The 23,415-nt window shown below is 46.9% G+C and overlaps 9 protein-coding genes across 9 annotated transcripts, besides 32 other annotated features; all 9 read right to left on the reverse strand.

The window, feature by feature from the left end:
• Positions 1–21: a microsatellite.
• Positions 1–617: a sequence feature (heterozygous, non-Esmeraldo-like haplotype).
• Positions 67–164: a sequence feature (A-rich).
• On the reverse strand, positions 363–1,187 carry Tc00.1047053511725.10 (proteasome regulatory non-ATPase subunit, putative; the record flags this gene model as incomplete). Its single annotated transcript, XM_813623.1, has 1 exon — positions 363–1,187. The coding sequence occupies one exon, from the start codon at positions 1,185–1,187 to the stop codon at positions 363–365; it is 825 nt and encodes a 274-aa protein (XP_818716.1).
• Positions 618–817: a sequence feature (areas merged during assembly that could not be assigned to a particular haplotype. This can correspond to areas where the two haplotypes were merged or to regions with more than two copies in the genome that were merged during assembly.).
• Positions 818–5,464: a sequence feature (heterozygous, non-Esmeraldo-like haplotype).
• Positions 1,218–1,240: a microsatellite.
• Positions 1,634–1,706: a microsatellite.
• Tc00.1047053511725.30 (hypothetical protein, conserved) lies at positions 1,752–2,903 on the reverse strand (the record flags this gene model as incomplete). Its single annotated transcript, XM_813624.1, has 1 exon — positions 1,752–2,903. One exon carries the CDS (start codon positions 2,901–2,903, stop codon positions 1,752–1,754), a length of 1,152 nt encoding a protein of 383 aa, XP_818717.1.
• Positions 2,074–2,110: a microsatellite.
• Positions 2,994–3,024: a microsatellite.
• Positions 3,094–3,113: a microsatellite.
• Positions 3,342–3,369: a microsatellite.
• Tc00.1047053511725.40 (hypothetical protein, conserved) lies at positions 3,454–5,091 on the reverse strand (the record flags this gene model as incomplete). The annotated part of the gene is made up of 1 exon (XM_813625.1): positions 3,454–5,091. The coding sequence occupies one exon, from the start codon at positions 5,089–5,091 to the stop codon at positions 3,454–3,456; it is 1,638 nt and encodes a 545-aa protein (XP_818718.1).
• Positions 5,161–5,221: a sequence feature (A-rich).
• Positions 5,272–5,298: a microsatellite.
• On the reverse strand, positions 5,403–12,185 carry Tc00.1047053511725.80 (uncharacterized protein; the record flags this gene model as incomplete). Its single annotated transcript, XM_813626.1, has 1 exon — positions 5,403–12,185. One exon carries the CDS (start codon positions 12,183–12,185, stop codon positions 5,403–5,405), a length of 6,783 nt encoding a protein of 2,260 aa, XP_818719.1.
• Positions 5,465–5,665: a sequence feature (haploid, non-Esmeraldo-like haplotype).
• Positions 5,666–9,989: a sequence feature (haploid, Esmeraldo-like haplotype).
• Positions 9,990–10,726: a sequence feature (haploid, non-Esmeraldo-like haplotype).
• Positions 10,727–12,145: a sequence feature (areas merged during assembly that could not be assigned to a particular haplotype. This can correspond to areas where the two haplotypes were merged or to regions with more than two copies in the genome that were merged during assembly.).
• Positions 12,146–12,341: a sequence feature (areas merged during assembly that could not be assigned to a particular haplotype. This can correspond to areas where the two haplotypes were merged or to regions with more than two copies in the genome that were merged during assembly.).
• Positions 12,247–12,293: a microsatellite.
• Positions 12,342–15,831: a sequence feature (areas merged during assembly that could not be assigned to a particular haplotype. This can correspond to areas where the two haplotypes were merged or to regions with more than two copies in the genome that were merged during assembly.).
• Tc00.1047053511725.90 (hypothetical protein, conserved) lies at positions 12,415–13,431 on the reverse strand (the record flags this gene model as incomplete). Its single annotated transcript, XM_813627.1, has 1 exon — positions 12,415–13,431. The coding sequence occupies one exon, from the start codon at positions 13,429–13,431 to the stop codon at positions 12,415–12,417; it is 1,017 nt and encodes a 338-aa protein (XP_818720.1).
• Positions 13,444–13,471: a microsatellite.
• Tc00.1047053511725.100 (phosphatidylinositol-4-phosphate 5-kinase, putative) lies at positions 13,626–15,608 on the reverse strand (the record flags this gene model as incomplete). Its single annotated transcript, XM_813628.1, has 1 exon — positions 13,626–15,608. One exon carries the CDS (start codon positions 15,606–15,608, stop codon positions 13,626–13,628), a length of 1,983 nt encoding a protein of 660 aa, XP_818721.1.
• Positions 15,767–15,799: a sequence feature (AT_rich).
• Positions 15,832–16,009: a sequence feature (areas merged during assembly that could not be assigned to a particular haplotype. This can correspond to areas where the two haplotypes were merged or to regions with more than two copies in the genome that were merged during assembly.).
• Positions 15,905–15,939: a repeat region.
• Positions 16,010–23,018: a sequence feature (areas merged during assembly that could not be assigned to a particular haplotype. This can correspond to areas where the two haplotypes were merged or to regions with more than two copies in the genome that were merged during assembly.).
• On the reverse strand, positions 16,715–17,470 carry Tc00.1047053511725.110 (hypothetical protein, conserved; the record flags this gene model as incomplete). Its single annotated transcript, XM_813629.1, has 1 exon — positions 16,715–17,470. The coding sequence occupies one exon, from the start codon at positions 17,468–17,470 to the stop codon at positions 16,715–16,717; it is 756 nt and encodes a 251-aa protein (XP_818722.1).
• On the reverse strand, positions 17,811–19,742 carry Tc00.1047053511725.120 (hypothetical protein, conserved; the record flags this gene model as incomplete). Its single annotated transcript, XM_813630.1, has 1 exon — positions 17,811–19,742. The coding sequence occupies one exon, from the start codon at positions 19,740–19,742 to the stop codon at positions 17,811–17,813; it is 1,932 nt and encodes a 643-aa protein (XP_818723.1).
• Positions 19,804–19,824: a sequence feature (AT_rich).
• Positions 19,894–19,950: a sequence feature (A-rich).
• Positions 20,208–20,228: a sequence feature (AT_rich).
• Tc00.1047053511725.130 (hypothetical protein, conserved) lies at positions 20,449–23,235 on the reverse strand (the record flags this gene model as incomplete). Its single annotated transcript, XM_813631.1, has 1 exon — positions 20,449–23,235. One exon carries the CDS (start codon positions 23,233–23,235, stop codon positions 20,449–20,451), a length of 2,787 nt encoding a protein of 928 aa, XP_818724.1.
• Positions 23,019–23,296: a sequence feature (areas merged during assembly that could not be assigned to a particular haplotype. This can correspond to areas where the two haplotypes were merged or to regions with more than two copies in the genome that were merged during assembly.).
• Positions 23,258–23,282: a microsatellite.
• Positions 23,297–23,415: part of a sequence feature (areas merged during assembly that could not be assigned to a particular haplotype. This can correspond to areas where the two haplotypes were merged or to regions with more than two copies in the genome that were merged during assembly.) that runs on past the window's edge.
• Positions 23,315–23,343: a microsatellite.

Consider the following 23,415-nt stretch of genomic DNA (forward strand, 5'->3'; position numbering starts at 1 on the left):
ACCACCACCACCACCACCACCGCTCCGACTCTTCCCCTCGTGAGATGCACACAAACACACGCACATAAAAAAAAAAAAGGGGGGAAAAGAAAAATAATAATAGAAATCAAAAACAGCCAAACAAAAGAGAACAAAAAAAAAAAAAACAATAAAAAAAAGAAAAAGAGATGCCAACAAGCCTCTTCTCTTCCCTCCAATATAACAAAGGGGAGCTCGCCCGCTTCCGTCCACAGAGAGCGAGGGAGAAATACACCAGGCGTTCCCCCGGAATTCCACTCCTACATAAAGGCACATCCTTGAAGATCCATTCGCATAAAACAAAACAAAACAAAAAACAAAGGAAGAAAAACATATGGCTGGAGCTAAACAATGCGTTGCAACTCAACCGCAAAATGCAGGTGGTTTTTCAGCATTTCCTGAAAGGGGACCTCCTTTCTAGCTAGATCCTCTTCGCGCGTAAATACAAAACTACGACCATCGGCGCTGAGCTGCCAATTGTGGCACCGTCCAATCTGCCTCACTTCCTCCGCCGAGTCAACCATAAGAATTTTCTGTGCCTTGTCTATGGAAAGAGTGTTGTACGAACGAGGGATGCATTCCGCCACCTCCTGCCGCACGGTGGATTCCAACATCCCTACGATAGGAATGTACTCGTTTGAAGGTGCTTGGTGGCGGGAATTGAGAAGCTTCTTGTAGCTTCCCTCCATCAAGTAACGCTCGAGGAGAACGGCGAAGCGAATGTAAGTGTTCGTGCCGTGAATTTGGTTGGGTATTTTCTCCAGCTCGGAGTGAAATTGCGCAATGCGATTGCGGACCAGCAGACGAACCAAATTGAGTCCAAGGATGAGCAGGTACAACGGGGATTCAGGAAGCTCACTGCTATCAATATCCGTGTAGTACACATTGAGTTGGTTAAAATAGAGCTCAAAGCTATCAAGGTCCCCGAGACGCGCACTGACCAACACGCCGTGCTCCAGCACCTCACGGGTGAGTGTTAACTCCTCCGATCGTGTCCGGCTATGTGCTGTGGGGTTGAGAAACGTTGGCAGCAGAATAAGTTTTTTCTTGATGCTCTCCAAAAGCCTCTTGCATCCATCGTCATTTTTGCGCTCATAGTCCATCTTCAGCTTCAGGAATTCCTCCGCCACTTTGCGAACGGTGAGGCCAATTTCGTATTCCTCCGCCATGACCCTCCAGTCCCAACCCTCTTTTTTTTCTGCGTGTGTGTGTGTGTGTGTGTTTTTCTCTTCCTTTTCCCGTTGGATTTTTTCCTCCCACTGCTTTCTACTCTGTTTGTGTTCCCTCGCGTAGTTTTCTTCTATTCGCCCTGCTTTCTGTTCATCCCAGAGATAGAAAGAGAGAAAGAGATTTAAATAAATAAATAAATGAGATGGCACCTCTCTTATTCCGTCAACGGACACAACGTCAACACACTTGTCGGACAATTCGATCGTCGTTCGCTTCACAAATGACGTTATTTTTTTTTCCCCAGCAGCTTCGGCAAATAAAAAAAAAAAGGTAAACAAATAAATAAAAGAACCACCAAGCATCATGGCTGCGTGTATAATATGTAAAACATACACATATGCCACCGTATATGTTAAAGGAATTCGAACAAACCTTCCCCTTCCCCCAAACAAACAAACAAAAACACAAATACACACGCGTACACACACACACAAAAAAAAAAAAAAAAACTAAAAACATATATATATATACATATAAATTGTGAAAAGAACAATATGACGTTGTTATTCAAAGAACAAAGTGGGGCCACAGGCAAGAATGATGCCGGCACCCCTGCCCTCCATCTGAGTGTCACTCACATGGTGGGGCCAAGCGGCGCTGACTGTAGGAGAAACAGAGACTTGTGAACGTTTCGCGGGAGGACCGCTGCACAATTGCTGCGGCTGCCCGCTTTCGCTCCTGTGTCGACGTAATGAACGTGTGACACAAGAGCCTGGTGTAGAATTAACCTTCGGCAGCTCCACCACCGCCAAAATATCTTCCGCATTAGTGGGTGATGCGTCACTCGTAACGGTGTAAAGTGGATGAAGTTGCACCTCTTCTTTCTGTCGTTGTTGTTGTTGTTGTTGTTGTTGTTGTTGTTCCTGTGGCTTTCTTCGTCCTCGTATGTAACATGGTTCTTCATTATCTTCATGGACTCGACTGGCCAAATCCGCATGGTTAGTGGCTTCCAGGCCCATGTTCGATGTCGCCGTAATGTTTCTGATAAGCATTAAAGCATCAACATCTTTGTTGTCTGTGTCACCCCCTTCCCCGGTGAGAGCCTGAGATGCCTGGGAGAGCGGCAATGGGGTTCCGCGTGCTTTTCCTCCCGTCTCTCCCTCCACTGCCGTCACTGCAGCCAATGCCTCCACAGCATTGGATAGGACCTGAGGACTTCGACTTACAAAACGCACACGGCGTGCCTGCCTATCTTTTGCCCTGTCGCACGCAGTTAGAAGCTGCTGCGCCATTTCAAGAGTCTCAACAGACTCCGCGGAGGAAGTACTGGCGAAAGATATTGAAGAAACCGCGTCAATATCGATTGAGAGCAATGTATCTTTCCTTTGCTTCGCGTTGCTCTTCTCACTGCGGTGTTTGCCTACAGAGTCTCCGCCACCGACGGTGTATTGAAGGTGTCGTCTCTCTTCTGTAATGCATGGAGATGGCGACAAAACTCCCTCACTGTCCGTCTTCCCATCGGCTTCACGTGTAATATGCAGCTGCCACGGGCCAGAGAACGACGATGGCGGTAAGCCTGCAATTACAGTAACGGGGCCAATACGCTGCAGCAGCTGCTTCAGTTCCTCCTCCTTCTGTTGCACCTTCTCCTTTAGCTCTCGCTCGTACACCTCCAAGTCATTTATAAGGGACTTGAGGTGATGCGTCGTCCTCATTGCTAACAAAACGCCACATACACAGGAAACGACAAACAAAAGCCATATATTTCCACCACATCGCTGCAGAGGCAAAAACAGGCTGCTGTCCCACCACCACCACCACCACCACCAACACCACGTTGAGCAACCCAAAATTGGTGTGAGAAACATATAAAAAAGTAACAAACAAACCAAAAAAGAAAAAAGAAATAATAATAATAATAATAAATTATCGAATAAAAGCACTCCAACTCAAATTTAACCTCCAATAACTATGCATTTTCATGCGTGTACATACATATTTATATTTTCAAGTATTTATACATGTGGGATAAGTGTATGTATCTATGTTTATGCATATAAACTGCTTTATATATTCAAAAAGGGAAAGGCAGAAAACACGCCACACACAATTGCAATAAACCAAACCAAAACAATGCCCAACTACCCGCAACGCAAAAACAAAAACAAAAGCAAAAAAAAAGGAGAAAAGAGCAAAAGCAAAATAACCAAAAGATACACACACAAAAAAAAAAAAAAAAAGTGTGCGGATTGGACAATAACGGGATTATGCCTTCCGCAGTTCCACTATGCGACCCAAATACCTCAGGGCAGACCTTCGAAGAAATTCCTCGTATATTCTTTTTTCTTCTTCGGATAAATATTCCCGATTAGCATTCCGTTTCTCACCACAAAACACACCACCCTGACGAAACTTGGACGCCTCTTTCACAGAAGCAGCGGCGTTATAATTCACTTTATTCAGCTTTAAAGGAGGCAGTGCTTTCTCGCCACAGTGGATATGGTTAGCAGGGCTACTGTTCGAGCAGCTTTTTATCTTGTTTTTATCTGAATGCGTTGATATGGTCAAAATGCTGTTATGCGGTGTATCCCTGTGGGCGACGTTTTGTGACAAAATCCCCGTGACTAAATTGCATGACGGGAGGCTCAATGAATCCGCCGGCTTCTTCTCATTCACAAATAGCGCCGGCGAAGAATTCGTCGACGGCGAATTCCGCAGTGGTGGCAGGTGTTCAATTGAAGCCTTTGGAGCGTTGGAAACCGGTGCACTTTTCGAAATTTGTGAATTCCCACAGGGAATTCTACGCAGCAGACTGGGAAGTTCTGGCTGTTCCGCATCCTCCGAGTGTTCACGGGCAAGAAGCACATCCCCACCGATGATTTCGCTTGAAATGTTCGGAGTGATGGTTGAAGTTTCAAGGGGTTCCACGTACGCCTTCGCCACCGGGGAATCCTTAACGTCGTCCGCCTTCACCCGCAACTCCTCACTCTCGGCATCACCCGCCAGGTGCAACAGAAATTGATCCGACCCTTTTGGTGAATATTTGGCATCAAGCACAACACCAACTTCTTTACGCTCTCTTTCAGTGGGGGCCGAATGGTCGGATTTCATTGTGTCCGTTACCTGCAGCATCCATTTGGCGTATTTACTAATCAATTCATTTCTTTCCGCCGATTCACGGGAAAACAGTTGTTCCATTTCAGCATGCCACTGCATGCAAACCAACTCTTCCCCAGCAACATCGTTACTCGCATCATTTTCCACACACGAAAGTTCTCCAATCTCCTTTGTTCTCAGATCGTGATGATGGTTCTTCACCTCTACATTGAATCCATAAACGTAGGGTGAATCCGGCGGAGCATAAGCTTTAAGAGAGCCCAAAGAAGCTCCATCCGAAAAGGAAAGTTCCTCTCCAAAGTTTTCAAGACCACTTGGACTGAGAGGGGACACGTTCCTCGAGTGCTCCTGCTGAATAGATGCGTTGTCCCAGCCCATATATCGCAACAAGTCAATCATGGTCTGGCCTTCGTGATTCGTCGCCATGACATCCGCTCCGCTCCGCAAAAGCTGCCGGATGATGTTTGAGTGCCCACAAATCGCCGCACAATGAAGTGGAGTCGCCCCATTCATGTTAACCACATTCACATCAGCTTGAGCAAGAAGAAGATGTGTCACGGCATTTAGTTTACCAAGCGCTGCAGCCCAGTGAAGTGCCGCATTGCCCCATGAATCTCTCACGTTGATGTCATCACACGTATTCATCCAATCGAATAAAAGGGACTCATTACCATCTTTTATTACATTTACTACACGCTTCATAGCTCCATCATGATCAATGGAACGCAGTGCTGCCCTTTGCTTCCACACGATGCCTTTCGCATGCACAAACTCCTTGAAGGACATGTAAACTGCCTTGCAAATTGGATCTCACCCTCCCTTTCTTCACTTGCCACCACCACAACAACAGCGACCAAAAAAAGAAATAAAAATGTGAGAGGAAAAAAAAGAAAACAAAAAACGAGGGATAAAAAAACTTCCCCAATGCCAAACGCTGACTGCTCACGGGCTGAAACATCCTCTGCCAAAAAAAAAAAAAAAAAAAGAAAAAAACTCGTTCAAAGAGAAAAAGAAACAAAAACACGCAGCATATTTCATGGCAAAGACGCCATGTTTCGTTTTCTTCGTTTGTTATTTAATTATTAAAAGAGCATTTGTCAATCTCGTGGAGGTATACGAAAGGTACGGTCGTTCAAGCCGCGAGCGGCTGTTTTAAAGGCAACAGTTTCACGAAAAGCATTCATCATCGTACGCTCAATCGTTGTTTCTGAAATTGTAATGGAACAGGGAAAACAAACTTGGCTGCCACCTGCATCCGTATTCCCCTCGCGGTCTTCAGGCAAATTCCAACCGCATCCTCTACCTTGAATGAGTGTGGCCAAAACGCCTTGCATCGTACGGCCTTGTGAGGCAGATGTGCCCGTTGCATTGTCGTTGGGCACAGTATGCGGGACAAGGAACAGGTAATGGAAAGGACGGAAATCAATCAACAGACTGTCCGGCCAATGATTGGAAAAGTATTTTTTCAACTGCTCCATTGCTCCCGAGTAATTTGAGCAGTCCAACCTCAGCATTTCCTGCGATCGTGAGACGTCGATGGAAACATAAAGTCCTCTCCTGTACTTTTGGTTCCACTGAGCCGGAGTCCCTATGAAACGCATCATGCCCTCATCCAAAACCAAAACACGATCGCCAATCATCTCAACGTCGTCGGGGTGCTTCGACGAGAAGACCGTCGTGGTCCCCTGCGGCGCCGAACGGATCGCTGCCCAAACGTGGCGTCTTGAACATGGATCCAGTGACTCCGTTGCATCATCAAGAATTAAAACAGGAGGGTAACCGATAAGGGCTGCCGCCAAAAGCACACGTCGCTGTACGGATGCATTAAGCGTTCTCATGGAACGATGCATGTAGGGCCAAATACCCAGTGTACGTATGAGATAAAGCAGGTGTTTCCTACGATTAGCATCACGTCGGAGTAAACGAAGGTCTGCCATAATATGGAGGAAAAGATACGGTGTAATGTTGCTACGGTTGAAAAACAATGATTCCGTGAGGTATCCCATAAAACCGTTTGCGGCAAGTTTAGAGGCCGCTCGTCGTGTTGTACAGTGGCCATGCAGATACACATCGCCATGGGAAGGAAGCATTTGACCGGAAAGACACCGCAAAAGGGTCGTCTTACCGCTCCCATTAATGCCAACCACCACAAGGGTTTCACTCTGCAAACTGAGAGTCACATTCTGCAAGGCATACACATCATTGCACAACTTCCAAACTGTTGAGGCGCGAATATCGTCGCCCGGGAAGTGCTTCTCCCGCTCTTCCGCAACACAATCATCCTCCGAGGCAAAAAGACGCGATGAATCCTTCCAGCGATAAAATGACTCATCGCCAGAAACTTCATTGCTCTCATCGTGAGATGAAAATAAAGAATTGAGAAATTTCTGTACCAGTGTATAAATCCGGGAATTAACTTGATCTCGGAAAAACACGCGCACACTCACCTCAGCAGATGTCTCGTAAAATATCATGCAGACAAACAACAGCGTTAAAATCATTGCGGGTTGCATGCGAAACAACACATCCAAATCCTCATTGAACTCATTGGCCAAAACGTAGTTCATAAAGGACTCACCAAGATTATAAAAAGGAAAGAATCGCATCAGGATAGAAAATTGTTCATTCAGCTCTATTGCAGAACATGTCAGAGGATTTATCGGTAAGAAACGCACTGTGCATGACGAAATCAAAAAGGCAAAACCTGTAAATATTGTAAATACCGTAATAAAATACTGAGCCGTAATGCCGTTTTTAAAAAACCGGCTTAGAAAATAAGATAGCATGATCGTACTGGAGCCAAACACGACCATAACGCCAAAAATAGCAAGCAAATTACCCAAAGTCATGCCACGGGAAATATGGTTGGAGGCAAACAAAAAAATGGTAATAAGCACCAAAATAAAAAAAGTAAAAAAGTCGTATGTGAAGTTTGCCATCCAAAACGCAACCGGCCGAAGTGACGAACTGTAAAGCACCTGAAGAAATCCGGTACGACGCTGCTCAACAAGAGCCGTGACCATTCGACTACCGTAAAATGCAAATGGAAGCAATAGCAAAAGTGTACCCATGACATCAACAGATGTCGTTGGTAAATTCTTACGTACTTTGCCCATAAAATCATTTTCGCTCAACACGCCAACAGAGGCACTGATAATTCCTGTTGTCTCATTACGTGCGACCCAAAGCCGCATCATTCCCAACAACTCCATATATGCCAATGGACTTAGCGGATACGAGGTGTTACAGAGCAAAACATCCGTCACCCATGGAAATAATGAGGGCTGGGCTGCGCTGTTCACCACATCTACAATCGGCCCTTGCAATGCAAAGGCACCAAAGGCAAATGTCTCCGTTGACAAACGACGCTGCGCCAAAAACCGATCGACGCCCACACTGCTCTTTTCTGTCGGAGGCAGGGATGTATCATTTAATGGATAAAATTTGGTACGTGTCCCGGGTATGGTAATGGAAGGTAACCGCTCGACAATGGATTGGTAGGGTGATCCGTTCATATTAAAGTCAATGTAAAACGTATCGCTTGGGTAAGAATGTAACTGCCAGTTAAGAACAGAAACATTACCAATCCTCCTCAGATTCAAACTCCTATCCAATGATGAAGTCCCAGCTAAAAACGTCAGAAGTGGCACCAGCGTCATGATCAATCCATAGTGAGGACTCAATAAGGATTCAAATAAACGAAAACCAAAGAGGGCCAAAAAAGCACGAACGAACACTTTCGGATCACGTGCCCCACGTTCCTCGCTGGAGCCCACCATGCCTCTTTCTACCAGAACGCTGTCGTTTATTTCTCTCTCGGAAGCGGATGGCATCAACGCGTAGGCGTCTTCCGCTACGGGACCTTCTGTTGCTGGGTCATGGAGATCATGAGACTCTCGAAGATTCAACATGCGTGTTAAGCGGACAAAGGACTCACCCAAGCTTGCATCTGAAACGGTGATGTTTGAGATGAGACCGGACTCCCTCGCGGACCTCAATTCCGTCAGCATAACCGGCAGTGTATGAAGGGCAACACGTTCCGTCACCTGAAAAGATATTTCGTGGCCAACATTACTTACGAGTATCGCATCTGGAGCCACGGAGCGAACTCGATTTAAAATGGTTTCCAGTTCAGTATTTGCAGCACGACAGACAGTCACAACCCAACCACCTCTTAGTTTCCATCGAAGGTATTCGGGAGTTCCTGTGAGGCAGACTCTCCCGCCGTGAAGAACAGTAATATGGTCAGCAAAGACATCCACGTCCTCCACTTCACTGGTGGAGACGACAATACATCGTCCCCTCGCATTCTGAGAAAGAAGATGCCAAATTTCTTGTCGTGATGAAATATCCGTGGAGGCAGTTGGTTCGTCAAAAAATATCGTATGCGATCCACCAGCCAGGGCCATGGCAACAGCAAGCTTCCGGGCCACTCCAGTCGTTAGGCGTCCAGCCCGTTCACGACGCAAATCTGTAAGTTGCATTGCAGAAAGGAGTATTTTCTCCTCCGCTCTCAACTCGGCAGGATCAGATATGTGCCCTTTCAGTAGTTGAACAAAGCGAATGTTTTCAGGAACAGTTAAATTCTCCCAAAAGACACTTTTCTGGAGACAGACTCCAATATCATTACGCCGACAGGACCAAACGTTTTTCCCATCTATCCGAACTTCACCCTGAGGCAAATCACATGCTCCCATCAAAGTTTCCAACAGGCGACTCTTTCCAGAAACGGCTTCACCTATGATGCAATTAAGTCGGTTTCGGTAAAAATCTGCACGTGGGACGTACAACATCGGAAATTTTCCCACGGCGGTGTGAAAGAGATCACGGACGGTGATAGATGCATACCAATCACTCGGAACCGGTGGAGAAACTTGCGACTGTGATGGAGCACCAGACTCTTGCTTCGCTGAAGAAATAATTGGGGCGCCCGCCTCCTGAGCATTTTCAACCGAACGAGTTCCGGGTTCCCTTCCAGCTTCTGAATGATATTGAAAATCAATCGAGGGGCCTCCTTCGACCGCATTACTTCTGGCTGTATTGCTGACTCCACCAATATTGAACTCCATATTTGATTCCTGAACCTTGCGTGTATCTGTTCCCTCTTCATCAGCTTCTCCAGCGTGTACTGGAGCAGCGCTGGAAGACGGCACTTCATTCCTTTTATAAAATTGTGCAATGCGATGGCTTTGTTGCTCCACATACTTGTCCACAGATCCCACGTAAGATGTGCAGCGTCGAAATAGGCGTTCTAGAGCCGAATTGGGAATAAATAAATGTTCCAAGATAAATGCCAAGACCAAATACAACATTAACAGACCAAAAAGGGCCCATGTTGCCTCTTGAAGTCTGTTTGATTGTGTGATGTGGTTCTGGTCCAACTGAGCGACTTGGGTGTAATATGCAATTGCCTTGGCAAAAACCGTCGGTGGGAGTAGCATGGATGCGCCACCCAGTTCTGTGGGTCGACCGTCGACAAGAGCAGGTGTGACAAAGAGAAAGAGAATAAACGGTGTTGCGACGATGGCCGCACGCTCTCCTGGCACAATTACTCCAATGACAAACGCCAAAGCACAAAGACTCAGAGAATACATGTAGACCAAGGTGTACAGAGTTGAAGTCGGTATGTCAATACAAAACGCCACAGCAATTGTCAGAAAAACAGATGCGGTAATGGAGATACCGAAAGCCATAAGAAGTTTACTCACTAATATTGCTATGGGATGCACCCCAATAAGAATGAGGTACTTTTTTTGCCATGTCTCCCGTTCGTGCACAATGGATTGCACAATGGCCGCAAATGGAAAGTAAAATGCAATGGCCATCACCAACCCCACAAACGGCCCTCCCGTTAAGAAGAACATCCGTTGATAATATCCATTTGTGGGAAATGCCTGAACCACCACACCGTTTACCAAAGTTTTATAGATATCATGTACCTCCCGACAGTAGTATGTGGCGGCAGGAACCATCTGCCGCACGGCCTTACGAGAAAACAACTTCGGCAAAATATCCTTTACAAATTCTGTAGCCTTGCAGCTAGAGCTGAAAAGACGTGAGTTCAAGTAAAGACATGCGAATGGAAGCATGCCATTTTGAAATGCCTCATCCAATGGACAGATTGATTCATACTCATCTTCACATGCTAAAAGAGTATCCGTAACCATGCGACACTCCCCAGGAATAAGACTGGGTTTCTTGTTGATCTTCTTCATACACATCTGAATATTATTCGTTTTTATGCCCTCCGAAGAACATATATCCATGATAATATAAGAGCATTTAGCCGTCAACATCGTTTGCTGCACTGTTTGAAGAAAATGGTTTCCAGGGCACGCGGAAGAAATAGCTTCCGCACATTTAGGCAATGCAGACGGAATCGCGGTAAGAAGCTCATATGCGTTACCGTCCTCACACACCTTAGCCTCGAGAGGACACTTTTTAATAAATTCCAATGCGCTGTGACAGACCAGCGACATGTTCGTCCCTGCTGCGTCCAATTCCTCAAGACATTTCAAGAGAAGCTCTGTGTTGTTGGCATCTTCACAAAATGCCCCCACTTCATATAGGCAGGGGGCATACATAGCATTCAACTCCGTGAAGGGTTCTGCAGAAATAGTTAGAATAGGTCCATGAGCAGCAGCCCTTTCAATTGTTTCGCGTTGAGTCGTATTCAGTGGCGCTTCAAACATGTCTTTGGTTGCGTTATGCACGGTCGGGGCGGCACTACAAATATAATCCGCAAAAGGGGTCAATGGCAAATTTTCACGCGCCCGTGGGGAAGCGGCGAGGGAAGTGAAGTACGTATTGAGTTCGTACTGAAGCGACAACACCCCGTTGTAGGCGTAATTGGCGTACTCCTTTCCCAGGCCCTGCGCAAACGTCTCCAGCGTCTTCCGAGTTTGCATGGCCGCTTCGTTGACAAAAATACTGTAACGGAATTCAGGAGGTTGCACCGTGACTTGGTCCAATCGTACGAGGGCCCACAGTGCCTGTCCCTGCCGAGCGTCTGCCGTTCCCAGCAGTGACATTGCCCTCGACACATTGTCAAAGACGCAGGTGCTGTTTTCCCCTCCAAAAATGTCGGATTGACAAATGATAGTCGAAGCAAAGAACTTGGTCGTCACGTTAAGATATTCGACAAGCTTCTCCCCTGCCGTTGCGAGCTCCGGGTTTCCGCTTTCTCCGACAGCAAACGCCAGCTTTCCAGGATAAAAAATAAATTTAATAAGGGGCTCATCATGCATCATGCGCTTTATCCCCCGTTCTCCAATGGCAACACGAGCTGCCTCCATCATGGATGCGTATCGGTCCAACGTTGGGACCTGAAAGGGTGATGCGGCGTAACGATTCGAGAGAAGTGCGCGTGCCACCTCTCGCCGTATCCTCGACGCGTTCCACGCCCTTCCAGCACGACTGTGGCGGTAACGATTGTTCGTGAGTTCGCGCAGCTCCGCCAGTGTCAAGGCGTAGTCGTGAAAAAAAGAGGTCATGTTCAATTCGGAAAACACACCACGCCACTGACTAACCGCCTCCAAATCCGCCTCCCAGTCGTTGGTGACGAGGCTCTCATTGGGAATTTTGTGTTGGAACGTCACATCCGGCAGACGTGAGTGGTTAAACGAGTCGATCCACACGACAGGGCTCAGTTCTACGGCGTAGAAAAGAATGAAAATCATGACTGCCGGCGCCAAAATCTCCATCACCGCCTTCCACGGCCGGCGCGCACGCTCAAGAGACTCCTTCCACAGCAGAGTCAGAAGCTGACAAAGAAATACCCACACATAAAAACCGCGGCTGCGCCGCCCACTCTCCGCCGCAACAGGAGATTCATAAGGAGAACTTCCCTGGTCTACCGCGCAAGGAGAGTTTTCCATCATTCAGCCTTACAAAGAGCAAAAAATTGTTCTGTAAAAAGAAAAAAAAACGAGGCTTCAGAGCAAGAAAAAAAAAAAAATAAAAAAAAAATGAAATAAAATACAAAAAAAGCTCAGAAGGAAAACGGCCAGGCCACCCCAATACACGTGCGCGGAGGCATGTATGTACAAATAACAAATATAGACAATTATTAACAGTGCAACAGAAAAAAGAGGAGAGGGGTGTATTCAGTTAAGCACTCATTCCACACAGAGTCACAAGCATGACGCCGCAAGGATACACATACTGCATCAATAATGGCGTGCCTCCAGTACATGCGTAAAGGCCAGCGTAACATGCTGACAAAAGGACAGGCCAATATTCACTTAACATAAGATAAATGCCCCTCTCTTGTTTCTTCTTTTCCTCTTGTCGTTGGCGCCGTTGGAAGCATCGCTCTTCCGCCTCCCTCAATTTCCAACGCTCCTCCTCTGCCATTGCTTCCGGGCTCAAGAGGCATGAATCGTCAGGCTCACCCAAGTCCCGCCAGAGGTCCTGATCGCAGTCAGAGCTCGTTTCATCGTCCGATGTGGTCTCCACTTCACTGCGGTCCTCTTCTTCGTCAACCTCATCCTTGACCGAATTCAGCGCGAAGAAGTAGATGATCCCACTGCAGGCTAAAAAAATAATTAAGATCGTTGTCATCAAAGATGCCAGTGCCACCCATTGACAACACTCCCATTCATTCTCGGTCACACGTCCATTTTCTTCAACGCCTTGAAATGTGGCGCCTGGAATACCGCCGGTAACGTGAGGAGTAACAGAAGAAGCGGAGGACGCCACTGGAAGTTGCAACTCCTCACACATTTCCTGCACGTTCTTCACTCGGAACACGTAGAGCATCGAGGGGCGGAGTTGATTCACCCAACGGCTAAGTATTCCGTCGGGAAGCGGCAGCATGTGTCTTCGCCAGAGCACTCGCGATGGAAGGAAAATGTAAGAGAATAGACGATTAACCAAGTCAAACAGCAGCCACGTTGCCACACAGTAATGAAGTTGACGTACCCACCACAATGATACAGCGGGGGCAAATGTTTTTCCAGCGATCGGTGGCCTTGTGCCACGCACTGTAGGCCGAAACACCCCAAATACGACGAAAGAAACACCCAACACAAATGTCCACGTCAACAAAAACGCGGAAGAAGGTGGTCCTGCATCTGTGAAGAAAACGGTCATCTCTGCAGACCGCAGTGTCCTACACCCCTGCATAACAACAACAACAAAAACAAAAAACAAAAAAAAAAAAAAACTAATGTAAATAGTAAGTGCGTTGGGAGCATATAACAAAAAAAAAAGAATGCAAATCCAAATAATCAACAATAAGAAAAGGAATACGGCACCAAAAGAAAACTCACAAAGCCAACGATAGAATGTGCATCTTCCTCACTCTCCGGCCAATCTTCTTACTCTGTCGCTGCGCGGCATAAACTGCACAGACAAGAAGTGTCGCTAAACTGTCCTAGAATAGCTTCCTGTGTGCGTAGGCATGGGACATTGGGGAAACAAAAACGATAAAGTTCGTCAAGAGTAACGCGACCCTTCTGACGCACATGAAAGTTCTCAATCTCATGAAGAAGCGGTACGCTAAGACGTATCCGGTTGGCAAGAACCCACACAACAGTTCCCTTCAAAAAGCCTGGACGCATATCAGCTACAATAGCGGCGCCTGGAGAAAAGACAGGAAGTGGCGTGGAGGTAAGAAAAGATGGGGAGTCGGCCGAGGCAATGGAAAGAATTGGATGCATACCAACCGGGAGACGTTCATTACTCTTGTAAGAGGCGTACATCTGGTCTCGATAGTTGGCCTCTGCCTGAATGAACTCTTCTATCAGCAAATATTTCATAGGGTCCGTGGAGGCGTGAGCATAGCGATTAAAATCAACCCGTATGGCGTCCAAAATGTCACTATCAATCTCCTTCATCTCATACTGCTCCAGTGTAACACGTAAAATATTTGGATACCACACCTCCAGCACATCAAGAAAGTGCGGTGGGTCATGCAGTTGACAGGCAACCGCATAGTTGGCTGCTGTAAACTTCTCCCCACCGATACGGTACCCATTAGCCTCAAGATCTCGCAGGTGTAACGCCGGCCGGTGATATTCCGTGCCACATGACTGGGGTAAACCACCAGACACGTGGTAGTATCCCATGCCGTCCGCTTCCTCAATGCCGTTAAGGAAGCCCCTAAAACGAAAAAGGTCAAAAGGTGAGATAAATTCTTGCATCATGCGGGCAATATCATGTGGCGAAACGTTCGGATACCAAGCCGAAATAATATCAAGAAACTCCACGCAGTCCTTCTCATCCGAATAAAACTTAAGTAGCATATCCATGTTGCTTTCAGGCCATACTGCACGGAGTTCCTTCATTGGAAGAAGTCCACACCCCACCACATCCAAGGATTCAAAACCCAACTTTAATTGCATAAACTGTTCAAAGGGAAGATCAAACGTGTCCTCCTTCACCGTCCAATGTATAATGTCCACAGACGCTAAATACCCCTTTGTTCTAAAAGGAATAAATGAAACAGGTTTCTTTGTACGATTGACTTTTGGAATTAATTTTGGAACACCAACTAGTTTGTCATCCCGCCACCAAGTTTCGTACTGAATTTCTCTCCCATTCACTGTCTGAGTTGTCACACCACGTCCATGTCTCTTGCCTTCTTGAAACGTGCAGGAAAAAGTATCCCCATTTGCATAAAAAATGACTCCCTTCCCATGGCGTTTACCTTTTTGCCACTCACCTTCGTAACGGTACGCATTTTTTTTTGGGTTGTACAACACAACACCATCTCCCTCTGGAGTGCCGTTCACATAATGCGCATCCATGGCCGCCCTGCAGGCAAACACTTCGTAGCCACTTCCCTCTGGTGTATCATCACGCCATTCACCTGTGTATTTGTATCCTTTGGGAGTAGAGATGCAACCTATGCCCTTACGTTTGTTATGTTGCCATTTCCCTTCGTAGTACGCACCGTTGGGGTAGATAAGTACCCCGTGGCCACACCGCGTGGCACCACGAGGATCTGTCGGATCATTCGTCTCCTTCACTCTCCTCATTTGACCCTCGTAAATGTATTCACGAAATCCGTGCTCGTATGGGGTGTTGGCAAACAAATTAGCTTCATCCAGACTAAATAAATTTTTTTCTCCACGGGAAACACGAACCGCCATCTTTTTGTCATTTGATGCAACCTTGGAAGGAGCAATCCACACCAACTTTCCCTCCCGCAAACTGTCCTTCTTGAGAGTGTAATGTCGTTCAGGTGGGTGAACTTCACCTGCTGACGTCTCCCTCTCCATCTGACGCCGCACTCGTTGTATGACGCTCCCACAACACACCATGACGATTGACTGGTGATCCTCCCTTCTTCTTTCCATGCCCCACAAATAAGGGAATAGCGGCGATAACGAGGAGGAGGGGGTGAAAGAGAGAGAGAAAGAGAGATCAATCAATGACTAAAGCAACGCTACTAAAAACAATTTCTGGATGAAGAAAATTCACTAAACGAATCCAATGACAAAAGATGACTCGCCGCAAAAAAATTATATGTATTTTTTTTTTTTTTTTTCGTATCGCCTCACGGACAAAATGACAACATAAGATATGAAAAGCGCATCTCGTAACTCCGAATAGCCGTAAAAAAAAAAAAAAAAACGTTCATGGAGTTGGCAATAAAAAAAAAAAAAAAAAAGAAAGAGAGAGAGAGAGGGCTTCAGGTTCAATTGCTTTCCAAACTCCCTTCTCTGTATCTATTTCGCTCGTTGCCAACACGGTGCGAACTCACTTGTCATATCCGGCTGTGTTTCTTGTGAATATGTTCAATTTCTCTCCCATTAATTCTGCGGCAAAAATTTCTCGTGCGTCGCATCCTCATTCAAGATCACGCATCAACTGCACATAATTCATAGAAAATTGCGCCAATTGCCCCCTTTCGTGATGATAAATTCAAACCGACTCAAGAAGCATCGTATTTCCCCCCATCCTCGAACAGTGTGGTGCAGAAAAATCTTAGCCGCACAACAACACACGGCACAGATGAGTTAACAAAGGCACTTCAGCACGCCTCTCGAACACACTTGAAACTTGAAAGGAAAAAACCATGACGCCAAAAAATTGCCCGATACGTCAAATCCTCCCATGACAGAAGTTCAACAACAGCAACCTTGACGTGGATACATGACGTCTAGTTATTCCTGTCGGTAGATCTACTGTTGTTGGGCCTGCCGTAGATTTTTTTGAGTTTTCTGAAAAGTCATCGGCGATCTACTTCACCCGTGGGACTGACAATGGAAGCCGCATAAAATAAAGTAACTCTTTTTAACAGGAAACAGAAATGGCCGCAAAAACAAGGCTGCCACTCATGCAGAATTCAGCAACCACAGAGAACGTGTTACCATCGCTCCCACCAGAATGTAAAGAGAATTTAAAAAGGCAAACATAGTAATATTCGCTACAAGGGTATATATACCAAAAAAGAAATTCTTCATGGAAGAACTCTTATAAGTGGAAAGAGCGCTCCCTCAAAAAAGATGCGAAGCGCTTCTTGGTCGCATGTTGCCGTGCTAATATTCCCGTTTGTGATCAGAATGGGCGGCAGACCGCTGTGCCCACGACTAAGCCACAACAATTCCTTCCAACCCAGAGAAGATATACGAAACGAGCCAACAGCCCTACGGGCGCCATCCCCCCTTTTTTTCTCCTCAGCGTCAACCCCATCAACCCCGTTGTTTTTGTGCAAATTTGACCCAGCATCATCAAAGTGAATCTTTGACAGCAAAAATGTTTCCAACTTCTTCGAATCACGTACTTTGCTAGCATCCAAAAAGGAACACTCTTCATGCAGTGCCCGAAGAAATGGAACGGCCGAGTAGCATTCATTTGGCTGCCCCAAAGTGACGCTTACATTAACAGATGCCAGCTGGTCAGCCAATTCCCGACTGATCCACCGCAGCACCAGCTCATGCACCTTCCCTTGACTTTCGGCCCGCGAGGATTCATGGATAAAAAAATTAACAAATCCAAATTTTCGTTCAAGCGGCTCCTTAAACATGTTAAGTTGATGCGGAACAATACGGCATCCAATGGCCTCCAGTTCCTTCACAATAGGGCTCTCTGGGTTCGGCACCACCATGGGTGCCACCTCTGACAACGCCAACGTCATCGGAACATTGGAGAGAACACAATGTATGTAATGGATGGCCGTTTCAGCATTAAAGTTTAATGACTCAAGTGCTGCCATTGCTAAAAATAAAATAAAAGTACAAAAAAGGCGATAGCCGGAGACACCTGTAAAGAAACTACTTGTGGCACCCCCAAAACCTTGCTATTGGCAGCTAAGAAGTTCAGAGGGGCGGTAAAAAAAAAAAGAAAAAAAAAGACATTGAATTACCCACATGTGCAATGAATGTACATGTACACATGTCCGCAAGAAGAAAAACCAATCAAAAAAAGGGAAATGCACTTGTATATAAAAAAATTATTCTTCTCCGTTTCTTTTTTTTTCTTGACCATCCCAATAATAAAAAGACGCCACTGCAGCATCCATCCGTTCCAATCTATAAAGAAATTTTTATCCTTCGTCACCATCGCCGCCTACGCCGGGTGGCACACCACGCGTTGAGCACACTCACCGTACCCTTTATACCTGTAACGTCTATACCACGTCCTTTCATTTCTTCGTAAAGCTCCATTATCACGGCGTTTGAATCACAACCTTGTGGTGGGTGGTACTTCGCAACTTCCAGCAGCGTTTGATATAATCTTTGTGTCCCTTTGACACGTCGCTCCATAGCCTCATCATACAATGCCCATAAAAGCTGCCACTCCTGCAGGTATTTGCAGCGAAAAATTAGAATCTCGTACGTGCGTCCATTGGGAGAAACCCGCCAGTGTGGCGGCAGCAGTTTCACTTGCTTTTTTTTTTTTCCTTGTTCCCCGTCTGTATTATTTGTGTCTTTAATTTCTCCTTCTGTAGGGGCATTTGCTAGCGCCAACGGTGCTCCACGGAATTCAAGAAGCACATTTTGAAATTTCTCATCTGCCTTTTCGTCCCCACGGGCAATTTGAAGCATTTCATTGTAGACAACAGCCGAACGCTCCTCTTCAGGGCATTGTTCAAACCACTGGCAGGCACGTTCAAACCTTTGTTTTCGGTGAGCATCATATTCCTCCTTTGTTCCAACAACAGTACCTGTCTTGTCATGGGGAGTCAAGATATAATGAGGCTGCCGTAGAGCGGCAATAAGTGCGCCAAAAATTTCTCCTCCACGTGGCATTTGTAATTTGTCCATCATCTGAAGCACCCGTGCGGTTGATTCCTCTGAATTACATCGCCGCAAAAGACCACTAAAGTCGCCCACTTTAAGACCCCCCTCATTCAACGGAACAACCTCGCCCTTATCCTCTACCCTTTCGCGACCATTTTTCACCAATTCAGCTAGACGAGCCGCACGAGTCAATTCTTTGTTGCGTCCATCCAACGAAAGTTCCTTCTTTTTGGCTAATTCTTCCAATTCCAGTAAAAATGTTGTGCGAAATGTTTTTATTCGATCCTCCGTATGCCTATTGCTCTCTTTAAGAGGGGAAACGATGTCTGGTAATGTAGTATTGCGAGCCAGTTTCATGCATTGATTTAGAGTCCGTGCATCCATGTGAATTTCAACAAACCCAATGCGCTTCATCACATCCCACACTCTTTCAGCCTCCGCCACACGATGTTTACTAAGCAACAACTTCAACAGTAGATAGAAATGACCACCACTCCACCGTAGTACCCCAGGATGCATGGATGAGCCGGTAGAATCGGAGCGTGGAGGCGTCGTGGCGTTAATGCGACGCAGTGTCTCAAGCCTCTCTGTCTCTTCAGTTTCGGTAACGATAGTAGCAGAAAAAGAGTTTTGTACAGCTTTACAACTGGTCTCTACAGCTGATTCAAAAAGATGCATTGCTTTTACCCAATTTCCGGCCAAGAGACAGTCACGCAAGGCATCCATGAGTCCGTAACGAGCACCTTCGGCCTTACTTTGTTTCCTCACAACGGCAAACGAGTTCGTGGTGTGAGCATCTCTGGCACCCACAATTCCACGAAACATTTGACGCTCCATTCGTTTAGAAGAGTCATCTCTAACATTTTCATCTGTAGCCGGAGCAGAAGGACCGGCAGCACTTGCACTCGATGCGGGCGACAATGATGTGGCGGCGGAAGGGGACTCCTTCTCCCCTTCTGGAATCAAATCCTTTATATTCATACCATCCCCAAACACCGTATCTTTTCGCGCTCGTTCCTTCGCCAAGGCCTCCCTTGTAGCCTTCACCACCGTGTCAAAGTCAATTTCATGGAGGTTGAGCGCAAGATCCAACTTGCTCTGGTCGATACCAAAGGAAACTGTCCCTTTTTTGCCACTCGACCTTGAGGGGCGCAAACTTTCATTGTCCTTTGTTGCAGTTGAGCATCGCCGCAGCTCAATTGTCAGAGCAAACCTGCGAGTAGGCTCTGTAATCCACCGCCGCATTATGAACGCTTCAATCCTCGTGGATCGGTTTCCCCCTTCAACGTTTGTGTATTTGCCCTTCTTTTTTTTTTTTTTTTTAATTCCTTATCCTTCCCCCCTCTCCTCCTTTCTTTGTGTGTACATGTGTGTTTGGGCGGCACAGTGCGGTCGTAAATGAAAACAAAAAGACAAAAATAATTAATAAAAAAAAAAGAAAAACACAAACAAATTCTCCCAGGAAAAAACAAATCAAAGTTTTTATTGATGGTCAACGACAGACACAATTAAACGGGGAACCCAAAGCAAATTTTCAATTAAAAGATATTTTATCTTCTCTCTTCTAGTGGTCTTCTTTCAGTGTATGCATGTATGTACGTGGAGGCCTCAAGCCCTTGTTATGCGTCGGTGTCTTCTCAGCCGCGGCGTCTTCTTTATCCTCCTCAGCGTAAACATGACACAACTGGGTTCGGCTCGCACGCAACGCAGAAAATAAAAAAAAAAAAAAAAGGAAGGAGGGAGGAAAAAGGCGTACATAAACAAATACACTGTCGAAAAAAAAAAAAAAGATCGTTACTTTTCATTTTCTTTGTTTTTCCTTTTTTACTTTTCTGTTTTGATGCATCGTTTCTAAATCTGTTCTAAGCAAAGTACAGTGAAGGAGATAAGGTCTGTTGTCTAGAAAAAAAAACCAAAAAAAGATGGTGTACACGTGGGGGAAACAAGTGAATTACTTCCGTCTGTTTTGTCGTCCTGAAAAACGACGTTTGCGGCGTAAAATATTCTCGCGGCCCTTTCGCGACATGGTCTTCCTCAAGGGTGCACGCGTGGAAGATGCCTTTTTGTTACGGGACGAATGTGACTGTGACGAGCGCCTGGAGTTGTTTGTTTGCGCAACCTCCTTTTTCCCTCCGAACGTTGACGTGACTGCGGAGTTTGCATCCTTATTTGACTCCGCAAGAAAGTGGACGTGCTCTTGTTTTGCCGCTGCCTCGGACCCCGCCATCACCGAGAAACCATGTGCCACTGATCTTCTTGCAGCTTTATTTGCTTTCTTTGCATCTTTTCGTCGTTGCTTCTTCGCACTTTGCCTCGTGACATCGCGCAGGTAACGTTCCCAGTACGTGTAATCGTAATAATGCTTGCGTGGGCGTGCGGCAACACGCTGTGAAATGGAAGAAGTCTCCGTTAACGATTCTGAAAGCTGGCCACTTCCACGGTTCAATGGTGGGGTTTGTGCAACTCCCTCTGTGGCGATGATGTGCTCGAGTTCCTTCCGGGCATCTGGCGAGCAACATTCCATCAGTCGCTCCACTACTGACCTTCTGCTGCCTGTAGACCGTGAGCGACAGCGTGCGGGTGGGCACAACGGGGTTGCTTCCACCTCATGCTCATCAACCGGATACTCCGTTTCACCCGGAATCCCATTCCCAGTATGTTCCTCGTTGAATTTGGAACTCCCCGCGGGAGATATGCAGAGCGACGTTTTGCCGTGATCCTCGCTTGGAGTCTGTGAGAAATGCACAGAAACTTTTTTCCGCGATGAAGGTATTGGTGTCCGAACCTGTGAGCGTAGCGTCACCGGACGCGGTAGCGGGGAAAGATCACAAGACAACAAAGCCATATTATTTGTCTGCGGAGAGGTTGCTGGACCCCGAGAATCTGGCACTTGCAACTGAGGCTTTGGAAGAGGGGAGTATCTTTTCGGCTTCTCAGACGGTGGCGGAGTGTGTGGCTCTTGAATACGCGGCGTGCGCACCACTGGCAATTCACCTGTCACCAGGACCAAACTACTACGCCCTTCCTCACCTCGTCGTTCTCCCAAGCGACGTGGGAGACGTTGAACAATAGAGGAGACTGCCATCTCCTTTCGCGTTGCCTCCAGGAGCCAATACGCCTCCGGTAACTCCAGGCCGGGTGTGGAAGGGGCACTGATGCACTCATAAAAGGCCTGCGATAAGACATCACTCTCCACGTGCGGTTGGGGAACAGGTGGCACAAATTCTTCCGCCGTGAGTTTCTCAAGACGAACTTCCTCCTTTTCTTCATTCTGAGAAGCATCATGCCAGTCGAAGAATAGCTTCCGAGCCTCTCCCATTTCCCCAATCTTTTCTGAGGCTTCCGTCGTTGTGGAGCTGCATTCATACGCGTGCGAACTGTATGTCAAGAACGCAACTGGCTCCGGCTCGACCGCAACGGCCACGTCCAACGCCACCAAAGAAAAAACAACGGATGATGGAGTTGGTGCACCTTCTTCTTGTGCGCCAACCTCTGCCGTGGTAGCAATACAAGTAGCAGTAGTAACAGCAGTATTAGCAACTTCGGAAGGCTGCTCCCTCGTCACCTCCTCGTCCTCTTTCATTTTCACTTCCCCTTCTTCATTTTCCTGCTCATTGGCATGCCCAACGGTAACGGAGGGAGTCCTGAAGACGGTTTCCTTTTCTGGCGAGTGGTAAGAAGAAGGCATTGCAGCTCCAAAAGAAGCAGAAAAAAACACCTCCGATCTTGCAGGGCTTTCACGGGCATCCGCGGGATCACCATCTTTCCCCGTTTCATTTCCCTGCTCTTTCGATTCATTTTCCTCCTCTGCCGTGTGAGAAAAGCGTGGGAAATTCGTTGGCGTAAAAATAGCTTGATTCATGACATCACTGAAACGACGTTGAGGGGTACGGGGCATACGAAACTCACTCACGCGAAAAGGAATGGGCTCCTCTTCCTCCTCTGCCACCGGCAACGCATCTTTCAGTTCTTCACTGTTATGATTCACAGTTTGTGGGAGCGCAAATGGACTGGCATAAAACACCGCCTCTTGTGTCCTTTGCAATTGTGTATTGGGCGCAGTAAAATCCACCGTATTTTCGTTTGCGTCGAATTTCATTGTGGGAAGGGGCAGTGGTGGGGGCGTACGCGAGGCAGACCGTTTCAAAGGTGAGGCAACTCCCCTTGAAGGTGACCCGCTGCACATAAATGGCGCCCTTCGCTCTTCCATATTTGCCTCATTCTTTCGTGGTTGGAAGACTCGTGCCAGCTTTGCGTGCCCTCCCGTCTGTGACGTGGAACGTGCACGCTTCCGTAGTGGTTTTGCCGGGTGTCCTTCCACCGCTTGCAGTGCGGGTACTGGAGACGCCAAACGCGAGTTGGATGCGGAGACACCGCGGTATGACTTGGAACGTGGGAGTGAGGGCTTCCGTCTCGTCGGCTTTGCGCCTGGAGGAAGTGGCAAGCGGCGGCTACGCTCGCGGCTCTGCGGACGCGAACGTGACACCGAGTTCACCATAGGCGCAGAGCGGGACGATTCTTTCACAATGTCTTTCGATGCCAGAACGACGTGTGGCTGTGGAGAGACGCTTTTGCTGTTGCTCCGCCTCAGTGAGCCGGTCGTGCCAAAGTGCATCACTGGCGGCTTCGTGGACTCCCGGCGTATCAACTCCAGGCGTCTTCGCATGTTTTCTTCCTTGTGGAGCTGCTGGGAGCAGGTCTCCATTAGAAAACGCCGTGAAGACCAATTCTCAGGCATCGTCGGCCTCCGTGACACCCACAAAAAGAAAAAAAAAAAAGAAAAAATCTCACACTTATTCTTTTGTCTTCTCAATAATAAAAAAAAAAAAATGAAAAAAAAAAAAAAGAGTGGAAAAAAGGCCAACGTGGAAAAGATGCAAGACACCAATGACGAGTTATCTGAATGACAGACAAAACA

This window comes from Trypanosoma cruzi, genomic scaffold (genome assembly GCF_000209065.1).
Source record: "Trypanosoma cruzi strain CL Brener 1047053517159 genomic scaffold, whole genome shotgun sequence".
NCBI classification, from domain to species: domain Eukaryota; phylum Euglenozoa; class Kinetoplastea; order Trypanosomatida; family Trypanosomatidae; genus Trypanosoma; species Trypanosoma cruzi.